The sequence below is a fragment of the Fukomys damarensis genome, unplaced genomic scaffold (assembly GCF_012274545.1).
Source record: "Fukomys damarensis isolate Sample0158 unplaced genomic scaffold, DMR_v1.0_HiC HiC_scaffold_12, whole genome shotgun sequence".
Classification (NCBI taxonomy): domain Eukaryota; kingdom Metazoa; phylum Chordata; class Mammalia; order Rodentia; family Bathyergidae; genus Fukomys; species Fukomys damarensis.
The window spans coordinates 18,027,416-18,039,562 of record NW_022900924.1 but is presented as its reverse complement, the minus strand read 5'-3'; the positions used below and the strand labels follow the sequence as shown (position 1 = coordinate 18,039,562).

General features: G+C 50.1%; 1 protein-coding gene across 8 annotated transcripts in view; it reads right to left on the bottom strand.

The window, feature by feature from the left end:
- The window catches only part of Cfap251 (cilia and flagella associated protein 251), a 46,333-nt gene that overhangs the window by 8,349 nt on the left and 25,837 nt on the right, over window positions 1-12,147 (bottom strand). For 5 of the 8 annotated variants that reach the window (XR_776413.3, XM_010604379.2, XM_010604378.2 and 2 more), the window contains 4 exons: window positions 6,496-6,610; window positions 5,477-5,640; window positions 2,780-2,870; window positions 2,547-2,690 (listed from right to left, as the gene is read on the bottom strand). Coding sequence is in view for 6 of the 8 variants with exons in the window: in XM_010604379.2 (XP_010602681.1) it covers window positions 2,547-2,690; window positions 2,780-2,870; window positions 5,477-5,640; window positions 6,496-6,610 (514 nt within the window). In the remaining 2 variants the exon portion in view is untranslated. The remainder of the gene's footprint in view (window positions 1-2,546; window positions 2,691-2,779; window positions 2,871-5,476; window positions 5,641-6,495; window positions 6,611-12,147) is intronic. The other 3 variants (XR_776414.3, XM_010604383.3, XM_010604382.2) reach the window with 2 other exon arrangements.

Here is a 12,147-nt window from a genome sequence, read left to right as displayed (position 1 = left end):
TATACGTATATGTATAATAAAATAAAATAGACTCCTATCTGAATGGCAAGTCCCACACTTTGTCCCCAAGCCACAACTGAGACGCTGCCCACAGTCTGAGATGTTGGTCTTGCCTCGGGCACCGTTGGGTACAAGATGGATTCTGGTGGAATTAAAGTCACAGAGTTGCCACAGAGTTGTATGGAGTTACATAGCCATTCCTGTCTGAGGTCCATACTTGAGATGAAAACCTACACCCATGCAAAAGCTACACAGGAATATTCATAGCACCAGTGTTCATGACAGCCCAAAGTAGAAATGTTCACCAGTTCCTGCATAGATAGAGGAGATGTGCCACATTTGCATGGCTGGAGTACTATATAGCCATAAAAAAGAATGAAGTTGTGACCAGGCTACAACCTGGACAAACCTTGAGCAAAAGAAGCCAGGCTCAGAAGATCACACACTGCATGATTCCACATGTATAAAATGCTAGAACAGGTAGATCCGCAGAAACCGAAAACAGATCGGAGGTTGCGGGGATAAGGGAGAGAGGGACAGAAAGCAGCTACTACAGCCTGTGGGTGGGGCTTCTGTCGGGGGTGATGAATCATCCTGGGATCACACAGGGCCCACCCTGCACAACCCTGACTGACAGCTGCCTGCTCTGGACCGGGCGGGTTACGGCCCAAAAGAGTGAAAAGGGAGAGCCGGTCTGGGGTGGAGAGACGAGGTTCCCGCTCTGAGAATGGCAGCGTTTTAGAAGTCAGACCCCGCGGGACCCACCCTTTGCGATCACAGTGTGAGCCAGGAGAGGTCAAGGCCTGGGGCGAAGAGCGGCTACAGTGTGTGCTTTTGTCTCTGCCCTCAGCCTCTCCTATGCACTCAGCCCAAGCTTCTTCAGCAAAGTCAGTTTCTCTGTCGAGCTTCACTTTTGCTTTCTAAAATAAGCTTTGCCACTCCTTTAAAAAAAAGTCGCTGCTGCCTGCCTCACAATCGCAAGGTCCTGAGTTCCATCCCCAGGACAACAACAAAAATCAATTAAAAAACGTCCTTTAATTCCACACCGCAGAGCGGAAGCCAGGGTCAGTGGCTCCGCGTTCAGGTATTTTTTCCCTTCTTTGCACCAATGCATGTGTCAGGGGTCTGAGGCACAGGCTGCCAGGCCTCAGGCTCCACCCTCGGGACTGAGTGACAGCACCCTGCCTTCAGCATTCAGCACCTCGGCGTGCCTGAGAGCACCAGAGAGCAGAGCCAGGGCTACTGCAGCGGTGGCTGGGAGAACTGGCGTCACCTGGGACAACTATCGGCTCTGGGTATTCCAAGATTTCATTAAAAGCTCTAAGCATGAAAGACAGAAACAGTCTCGTTCGCTCCAGCCTCCTACAGGAACTCTGCTGGCTGCCAACCTCTCTCCTCCGCCTGCTGTGTCCTGGGCACCTCCCCCAGGGCACTGGTGGGGTCTCTGGCCTTTGGGATGGAAATCCCCCGATGTCAACCTTCCAGAGTGAGGCCCCCGGACTGCGGCCCCTCCTCAAAGCGCCAAGTGCCACATACCGGCCTCCACCAGCACGGAAGCTGCCGGTCCTGGCTTCCCCTGGCTCTGCCCTGGTGGACATGCACGGGGCTGTCACTTGGCTGGGGTCCCCGTGCCAGCTGCACCCTGTGTGGGCCCCATGTGTGTGAGCACAGGGCTCAGCAGGGTCCATGAGCCGATCCTGAGTTTGGTTCTGAACGCCAAAGGTCTGCGCCACCCAGCAAAGGCATAGGGTATGTTTCTGAGGTTCTCATTCAGGACTTGGCCGCAGGGCTGCGGGCTCTGATAGCTCCTTTCTCTGGGTGCCATTTGGAGAATCAAAGTCACCCGGAGCCACCAAAGCCATGAGCAATGACTGCGACCACAGCTCATCTCCAAAAACATCCTCAGTCACTGAAGAGCGGTCTCAGCGGGTCTCACGGCTCCTGTGTGCCTCGGGTAGGCATGGGATTCACTACGCCAGTGGAAAGCAGTTCATGACAAGGCCTTGAACTCATATTCTCTGGACTCGAAATTCTGCCTCTCGGACTCTGGCGCAGGAAAACCCTTTGAGAAGTACATAAAATCCATGCTCTGAGATGCTCTCCCCAGCCATTTCTCTGCTCGGCACTGTGTCCAGGAGCTAGGGAGTGGTTAGGTATGCTGCTTCACCAGGCGCGGTGGTGCGTGTCTGTGATCCCTGCACTTGGGAGGCTGAGGCAGGAGGATCGCCACAAGTTCAAGACCAGCCTGGGCTACACAGTGAGCTCAGTGATAGCCTGAACCACACAGCAAGACCCTTTCCCAAAGCAAAAAACTATACTCACATCCTGCTGGGCTGTGAGACCAGTGAGGGCAGAACTTCCACACTCATAAGCCTGAGCTCTGTCCAACATTAAACTTCCAGAAGGAAACCATCTTTGGTCGGGCACATTTCTCAAGAGTGCATTGAAGGGTCCAGAGCTTTCCCCACCTCCATTTATGTGAGAAGAATATTACACCTCTCGGCTGACCTCTCACCATGGCTCCCGCCGCCCTCCTTTCCTCCTACCTTCTCCTCGGAGGGGTAGAAGCCGATGGCCCTCATGACGAAGGGCACCTCGGACAGGCAGATGTGCTCCGACACTTTCCTGGTCCCCATGGTGTTGATTCCCTGGCTGCGGATCTGGGAGTAGAAGAAATAATCTTCCAGCTCCTGCGCGGGGAAGAGAAGGGAGCGTCCCGGTCAGCGAAGCTTCCAGAAAGCGGGAAAGGGGTGGCCGGGCGCGTCTGCCGGACCATTACCCGGTAGAATTTTCCTTCCCTGCCGCCGGGCACCAGGCCGTAGAACGGGATCAAGTCTTCGCCGCCAAGAGAAACGGCAGCGTCCAGGGCGCTGGAACGAGAGAGACCGGGCATGGGGCAGCTCGGGGCGGCGGCAGGCGCGGGCTGGAGACCGGCTGCACCTGGGGACCGCGTCTGCCACTCCGGAGCCGAGGCTGGGGCGCTGTGGAGACCATCAAAACTGGGGAGACCACAGGGACCCCGCCAGGCTGACAAAAATAACCCCCTGCTCTCCTGCTCGGGTCACACCTCCAAACATAGGCCTTGGGATGGGAAGAAAATCTGCTTTTACAAAGGCTCCTTCACTGGCCGGAAAGCCGATGGCAGAACAGTTTCTCGGAACCCCTCGGGAGGCGGCGGGAGGTGGCCTGGTGTCGCCTCCTTGAGGAACTCAGCTCGGGCCTCAGCTGCCTCAAAGGAAGGCTGTGGGGGCCGCGGTGAGAATCGGTGAGCGGCCGGAGCTCCTGTGCTGCCCCGGGCGGTGTGGGGCCGATCAGAGCCCGGAACCCTCGGGCGAGTTTCTTTTGTTTTTGTTTTCTTTTTGGGTGTTTGGAGATAGGAGACAGTACCTGAGGGGGCTGCGTCCTGTTCCCGCCACAGGGCAGCCACACTGCGTCCCTCCACCTAAGCACCATCACCACCTGATGCCTACACTGGGTTCCTAACACTTCCGGTTCAAAATGAGGTCACTGCAGAAAAGGGAAGTGAGGGTTGGCTGGACTCCAACCGCACCTGGCAACAGATCGGTACCTCTGGGTGAGGGGCGACCCTCCGGAAGCCAGGAGCCCAAGCCTGGCACCGGAAGCTGCTCAGGAAATACCCGTGAATCGCCACCCCCCCCAGTCATCCTGTGATGACATTCCCACTGGATGATGGAGAAACTGACCCAGGAGCCTAAGGGACTTGTCTGCTGCTGCCCGACCAGTAGGTACCAAAGCCCCGCTTTGAGTGCAGGGCTCAGCTTTAATCCGAGCAGGGCACAGGAGAGGAGGTGAGCATAGAAGAGGAATGGGAGATTTAAAAAACATTGCCCATAATCCTAGCTACTTGGGAGGCTGAGGCAGGAGGATCACAAGTTCAAGGCTAGCCTGGGCAATTTAGGGAGATCTTGTCTAAAAACAAAAAAGGCTTTGGATGCAGCTTCATGGTACAGCGCCCCTCGGTTCAATCCCTAGTTCTTGCCACACAAAGAAAAAGCAAGAAAAAAAGAGCAGATGCCACAGGGGTGGGGGGGTTGCTGGCAAAGATGGGGAAAAGGAAGGGGACGCTGAAAGAGCCCTGGGGGCCCCAGGTAGGGCTGGGGGAGAAGCTCAGGTCTGGGCCTGAGCTGACCGACGCCCTCAGAATCGGAGGGGATTTACTGTCTCTGATTTCCCTACAGTGCTGCTACCCCGGAATCCAGCCGGGAATTTTGTTTATTTGTTAGGGATTTTACATTTCTTTCCATTAGTGAAGCACAGAACATATTAAGTCACCAGAAGAAGCAATAAAGTGCTAATTAGTTTATAATGATCCTTTGTCCCCACAACAGATTAAATGGAAATTCTCAGAAGTCTGGACGCTGGCCAGGCCCAGGGAAGGACTGGAAGGCGAGCGTGCCCTTCCTTTTTAATCCCTAGATTCCAGATCCTAGGACGATGGAGCAGGAGACGGACCACGGAGGCACGACGCTGTCTCCACCTGTGTCTCTCACCCCAGGCTGTGGGGACCGTGGAGTGACAAGGACTCCGGGGCTCAGGCTCAGCCAGGACTCTGTGCTCTAGGTCGCCCAGACGAGGTCGGGCTGAAGATCCCCCGGCCCTGTCAGTTCCGGTCCCCACGTCTGTCCTATGAGGAAGCTTGCCAGGGGCCAGGTGTGCCCAAGGGGGAAGGGGCCTGCCCTGCGCTCACCTGGGAGAGCCTCCCTGCCACAGGCGGGTGGACAGCAACGAGCTGCCTGAGTGTGGGAAGGGGGAGGTGGCCTCAGTGCCTGCCTGCTTTAGTGAGAGAGCCCGAGCCCACAGCCAGAGGCAGCCTCTAATCCACGGAGTGCCTAGCTCTGTGCTGGGCACTCCAGAAATGCTGACCTTCCGGACCCTTAGGAAGACCCTATCAAAGTCACTTTATAGGCAAGGAATACAAGGATCAGAGATAGATTTTGGTTTTTGAGACAGGGTCTTGCTATGTAGCACAAACTGGACTTGAATTCCTAGCAGTCCTCCTGCCTCAGCCTCCCGAGTACTGGGATTATAGGTGTGTGCCACCAACCCAGTTTAGGATCAGAGATGTAAAGAAAGCTGTCCTATGTCCCACAGCCAGCAAAGAGCAGGCCCCTTATTCAAACATCAGTGCCATGGTGCAGGGCATCGTACGTACAGTGACTCTGAGTCTGCACGGTCATGGGGACAGAGGTCCCCAGGGAGCACTGAGGCCAGGCCCTGTGACATCCCAGGTAGGGTCTTGGTTCCCTTCCCTGCTTTGGCCCTAGAACAGGGGAGTGAACCCAGGGGGCTCTGAGCTACAACCCCAGGCCTTCAGAAAAAAAAAAATTTTAAGACAAAGTCTCACTAAGCTGCCTAGGCTGACCTCGACTTACAATCTTCCTGCCTCGGCCTCCCCAAGGAGCTGGGATCCCTGTCTGCTGTTGCTGGGTGAAGAGGAGTCTGAACCAGCACGTACCTCAGGTTGATGTTCCACTGCACCACCGAGTGGTCGTGTCCTCCTGCCGTGAAGGCGTAGTGGCCATCGTACGACAGGGCCAACCCTGCCACCCCATCCGGGTGACAAACCATGGCACAGGTCTTGTGTGGGTTGCCGTCCACCGGTAGGGTCTGCAGCCCCACCTGGACACAAAGATGGAGTCAGGTGTCAGGCTCAGGCCACAGGGCCCCAATCAGGCCCTGCACCGCCACGGGGCACCTCTGACTCTCGTGCTGCAGGGACCTGAGTGCCCAGGGCCACCCGGGACGAGAACTGTGTCCAGCTGGGCATCCACACTGGGCCCTGGGAGGGCCTCCCTGAGGGCAGCTGGACACTTTCAGCCTGTCTCCAAGTCAGTGGTCCACGGCTTTCGGCATAACGCTCAGGAGCAGTGGCTTTATGCTTTTCTACCCAGGTGACTCACTAAATGTGCAACTAAAGCCAAGTGCAGGGCTGCACAGATATAATCCCAGCAGCTAGGGAGGCCAAGGCAAGAGAATCTCAAGTTCGAGCCCAGACTGGGCAACTTAGTGACCTAACAAGACCTTGTCTGAATATAAAAAATAAAAGGGGAAGTGATGTAGCTCAATGCAAAGGCCCTGGGTTCAATCCCCTGTACCACAAAAACAAAGTACAAATAAGTGTAACTAATGTGTACGACTTTATAAGGCTTGGGTTTTAGTTTTGGCTTTTTAAGATACAAGTCTCATTTGTAGCCCAGCCTGGCCTCAAACTCACAGTGATCCTTCCTCCTGCCTCAGGCTCCAAGTTTCACAAAATTTTTCTGAACAAGAAAGAAAAAATCATTTAGTGGGTCATGTGTGTTCAGTGGAGGTATAGAAAATATGGAAATTGCTCAAAAATATCTCCCAGTCATCAGTCCCACTAATCCATGGCCATGTTCAGGAACCCACTGTCCCAGGCGGGAGCAACTACAGCCTTGTGGTCTGGAAGACGGCTTGCTGCCCCCCCCCACGCAGGGCACAGAGGGTGGCCACCTTGTCTCTGTTAATGAACACCAGGTAGTGCTTCTCCAGCTCCAAGGTCGTTCTCACGGGTAGGATTTGCGCTTGCTCCACAGGAGACCCGTACACCGGCCCGAGAAGCGTCTTCCTGAACAGAAGAAGATGAACCGAGCTTCAGATTCTGACAATCCGAACATGGGCTTTAAGACTCAGAGCACAGCACCCTCATACAGTTTTAACTCTAAATCTGTCACTTCCCTAAGCCTGTGCACAAGAAACACTATTTATTTATTTACTTAGAGACAGGGTCTTGCTATGCAGCCAAGGCTGGCCTTGAACTCCAACTCCGGCCTCAGCCTCCTGAGGGCTGGGATCACAGGTGTGTGCCACCACACCCAGCCTGGTTTTTTTGTTTGTTTGTTTTGTTTTGCCAGTATGAGGGATCAAATTCCGGACCTTGCACTTATAAGGTAGGCACAGTGCCACTGAGCTGAGTCCCTGGCTTGTACTTATTCTATTTCTTTTTTTTTTTTTTTTTTTTATGAGGGCCCATGATAGAAGAAAAAAAAATGATTCAGGCCGGCACACACGGATCCGGCCCTGTGCAGACCGACACCTTAACCTGAAAGTGTTGTCCCTGGCTGGACAGCCGGGCCATGGACATGCTCTGGGGAAGGAGGTGCCACCTCTGTCCCTTGTTGCAGCTGGCCGCGGAGGACACAGACATGAGGGAGGCGAGGCTGCTGCCCTGGCAGGGAGGAGAGCCATGCTGGTGACCCTGAGGAAGGACAGACAGCTGCTAGGTGACAGCCACACTTCCTGTAATGTGGATCAGGGACGCAGAGAACACCTGGAAGTCATACAGGGTAGGAGGACAGTGGGAAGGGAGGGAGGCAGGGGACACAGAACATGGCCTGAAATCTCAGAAGTCTGCAAGGCCCTCAAGGATGGGGCCCCAGCAATTCCCCTCCCAGGTCTGCATCCAGTGAAGCACAGGTCACACAGAGTCCCATTTGAAGTTTTCCCAATCACCACAAAGGGGAAACAACCCACAAGTCCTCCGGCTGAATAAGAGAAAAACAAGCTGGGTGTGGTGGAACACGCCCATGACTCCAGCACTCAAGAGGCAGAGGCAGGAGGATCACCAGGAGTTGACCCCAGCCTTGGCTACACCTTGAGTTGAAGGCCAGCATGAACTGCATAGTGAGATCATCTCAAAAACAAAAGCAGCACCTGCCTGGCAAGTGTGAGGCTCTAAATTCAATTCCTGGTACTCCCCCGCAAAAAAAGAAAAAGAAGCAGCATGTACACATCCACACAACAGGACAGGCCACCATCAAAGGCCTGGCTCCCACCTGGCATGGGTGGGCCTTGAAAACAGGAAGTGAAGGAGGCCACACAAGGGGTCACACACCGGTGAGCCAATGTGTGTGTGAGAGAGTTTCTGTTCATACACGCAGAACAGACAAGCTCATAAGCAGGAAGCACGCTGGCTTCCAGGTGCCAGGGGAGGGAGGGCTAGTGGGTACCCAATTTTATGTATTTTTTCATTTATTTTTGTAGTACTGGGGGGTTGAACCCAGGAGCTTTGTACTGAGCTACATCCTTAGCCCTTTTAAAAATTTGTTTTAACTTTTAATTTTGAGACAGGATCTCCCTAAGTCACTAAATTTCCCAAACTGGCCTTGAACTTGTGATTCTCCTGCCTCAGCCTCCCAAGTCACAAAACCAGCCCCCCAAATTGCACCACCACACCTGCCTGCTTTGTTCATTTCTAAAAGCAGCACTGCGCTCCAGGTCCTGGCCGGCCATTGTTTAACAGAATTCCCATCAGTGGATGTTCAGAGGCTTCCATTTTGAAATGTATTTTCTGAGAAGGGACCCTTTTTCCTTATGCCCTGGTGTGCCTGCTTCCTTGGGATCCCTTCCGGAAGCCAGAGGCTGGGGAAATGCAATAGAGGAAGACGAACTAGCACCGCCTCCTATGTCCTCGCTGACAGCACGGCCATCAGTCAAGTTATCTTTGCTGATCTGGGCAGTAGAAATTCATCTTGCTTTCGTCTGCATCCGAGGGACCGCGAGCACTCACTCCCATGTTTATGGGCTCTTTCTCTGAATGCCTTTTTAGGCTCTTTCAAATATTTCTAAAATGCATTTCTAAAATTCTTTTGGATTTCTCATAAAAAGCCAACTCCTCCTCACTTAAACTGCGGTTAGGAGGCTTTGTATTCCTACAATTTAAAAGACGCTTTGTGCAAGGGGTTTTATTTTGGAAGGACCAGAATGTTCTGGAACCAGACAGAGGCCGTGGTTGCACACTGAGATGTTCTAGTCACTGCTGTACCATTCATTTTATTTTATTGTGTCATTTATTTTAAAATGGCTCTGTTTATGTTATATGAGTTTCATCCTGACAAATTATTCTCTTAAAAGTTGTATGCTAGTGAGGTGTGGTGGCGGAGGTTGAGGCAGAGGGTCACCAGTTCAAGCCCAGCCTAGGTAATTCAGGGACCTAGGGAGACCCCAACTCAAAATGAAAAACAATAACTGTTAGCCAGCCTAAGCTATGCTTGTCTGTATTCTCCTCCCTCACAAATTTAGAGTTCCTCGGGATTAGGAAGAGCTATGGGATATACAAAAAGTATATGGCCAAAAAGCCAGGCATGGTGGGCATGCCTGTAATCCTACCACTCCAGAGGCTGAGGCAGGAGGATCACCATACCAGCCTGGGATACATAGTGAGTTCAAGGCCAGCCTGAACTATATAATGGCACCTTTCTCAAAAACAAAAACAAAACAAAAATGCACAAATAACAAAACATAACAATAATGCACAAAAGTTCTTAAATCTTCCTGTAACTCTTCTTTACACATTCTTTCAAGTGTGTTGATAGTTTATTATATTTTTTATTTTACTTTACTTTTTGTGGTACGGGGGATTGAACCCAGTACCTTAGCCCCTTTTATTTTTTATTTTGAAGTAGGATCTCACTAAGCTGTCCCGGTGGTACTTGAACTTTTGATTCTGCTGCCTCAGCCTCCCTCAGTGCTGGGATCACAGGTGTGCACCACTATGCCCAGCTTGTGTTAATAGTTTTTTTAAACTCATGCTGGGACTTCCAGGAAGACAGCAGAGTGATGAACAGCAGAGAAACAGCCTCTCCAAGATATGATGTCCTGACACTGGAATATAGCAATGAGAGGAAGAGAAGAAGGGGAGAATGGGCCCCCAAGACCTAACAGTGATCTGAAGGGACAATAGAGGCCCACAGGGAGCAAGGAGAGGGACTTTTTTGTTGTTGTTGTTGTTTTTGAGATAGGATTTCACTATGTGGTTGAGAGTGACCTGGAACTCACTATGTAGCCCAGGCTGGTCTCAAACTCACAGCAATCCTCCTGTCTCAGCCTCCCAAGTGCTGGGATTACAGGTGTGTGCCACCACACCTGGCTGAGACAGACTTTAATGCAGTGCTTTCTCCCTGAGCCCTGACTCACTAAATGGGAAGGGAAGCTCAATCCTGCAGACACATGGTGACTACTCATGACCCCAGAGGCCTCCACAGAGAGACACACCAGTGGAATAGGACAGTGGACACATCAGACTGGTATGGCTTATATTCAAGTTCAGATGTCCTCCAGGAGAGGGTAATTGGCTGGTCACCATCTTGAGAGGGGCCAACTGAGCCCAGAACTCAGAGTAGCTCTGGGCTGGTTCCATCAGGCAAAGTGGGATCAAGATCAAGTCAGAAGGAGGACAAGGAAGCAAGTTTGAGCGGCAGGAGGCACAAGGAGTGCTGCAGGCTGAACAAATCCCAGCCTCAAAGCCAGAAACCAGCCTGAGCCTCAGAACTAAAGGTGCAGGCTTGCTGGGATTATCCACCACTCCATCATAAAACTATTGTTGCTGGAATTAACATGGCTCTGGGCTCTGTGTGCCCAACTTGTCTACCAGTGACAGCAGAGACATGCCATAAGTGGTGCAAAGACATTTTTAAAATTTTTTCTTTCTTTTCAGTGTTTTTGGCTTTGTTTTCTTTTTTCTTGATTTTTTGTTCTGGTTTTCATATAAATGTGAATACTGTTTCTCATTTTGTTGTTGTTGCTTATTTCTTTCTTCTCTCTTTCTCTCCTGTCTTCACCAGTGTCCGAAAGTTTACATAATTTTCCTTTGTTCTCCAGCCTTACTTCTAATCTCTTCCTCTTCTTCTATTTCTATATTTTTTCCCCAACTCCTTTTAAATTTTCTCTGCTGAGGTTAAAATTGCCTTACTAAGAGCAAATTTACTATATACAATTTTCTGGTTTGTTTTAGCCTTTGTTATATAAGCACAAATCTGGTTCATATGGTTAAAGGTGGCAAATTAGTAGTAACCACAGTTTGTCATTTTCTAGGCTATGTTTGATGATTGCTCTGGCTGGCTGTACAACTTTAGCGAAGGCATCATACTTGTTCTAACCAGTTGTTCTTCCTGGTATGCCAAGACTGAGATTGCCTAAAAGTCACAAATAGTATTAAAGGCCAGTGTGAAAGAACCAGAGGCTAGGCCAAATAGGCAACAACTTCTCATCCTGAGCAAACTGAAGAGGTAAAACCTTTCAACAGACCCAAAACCCAGAAGCCAGCTACACCAGAAGACATCTCTGAGAAGTATATATTCCCTAGAGTTCTAGTATATATTCCTGAGGGCTCTAAATAGTAGCAATAAAGCTACTTGCCAAACACAATTTACAAGCATAAACCTAGGAATTAAACAAAAAAAAAAAAAAAAAAAAAAAAGAAAAGTAAAAGAAAGAAACACTTAAGCAAGGATTCGGGGTTAAGCAACCCCAAGATTGCAGCTCACCAAAGGCAAATCCAGGGTTCAGTGAGTTTGAAAAATTTGAAACCCACCCACCCAGACTCTATGAAGTGGTAACAGCAAAAGTAACAATGCAGATGAATGAGGCTCTAGAAAAAAATCAAATCAGAAATACTTTCCCAGATAACTACAAAGATGGTGACAATAATGAAAGACATGCTTAGTGACTCTAAGCAGATAGATTTTTAAAAATAGAGGTACTTAGGAAAATGATAGAAGCCATGAACGCCCAACATAGCAAAGAAATGGAATCCATGAAAGAGATTCAAACAGATGTGCAGGAGATTTAAAATTTTCTTAAAGTAATCTATGGCCATACCACCCCGAATGTTCCTGATCTCATCTGATATCAGAAGCTAAACAGGGTAGGGCCTGCTTAGCACTTGTATAGGAGAAAGTATATGAAGCAGAATGAATGAATGTGAGGACAGAACATCAAATACAGAAGACAGGATTGTGCTTAGTGATTGTGAAAAGAAAAAATTCTTAAAAATAGCAAGGGATCAGGAAAAATCAATCCAATAGCTGCTTGATGATGCAAAGAAGGATAACATAAGATTGATCGGAGTCAATGAGAAACCAGGAGTTATTTCAAATGACATAAGAAACCTGTTCACAGAAATAATGGCAGAAAACTTCCCAAGCAGGGAAAAATAATTTGACATATAGATAAGTGAAACATATAAAATTTCAATTATCCATGATAAAAAAAAACTAGGGCCAAGGATTTGGCTCAGTGGTTCTGCCACCTGCCTCACAAACACAACATCCTCAGTTCAATCCCAAGTTTAAAAAAAAAAAAAAAACTATACCAAAAAAAAAAAAA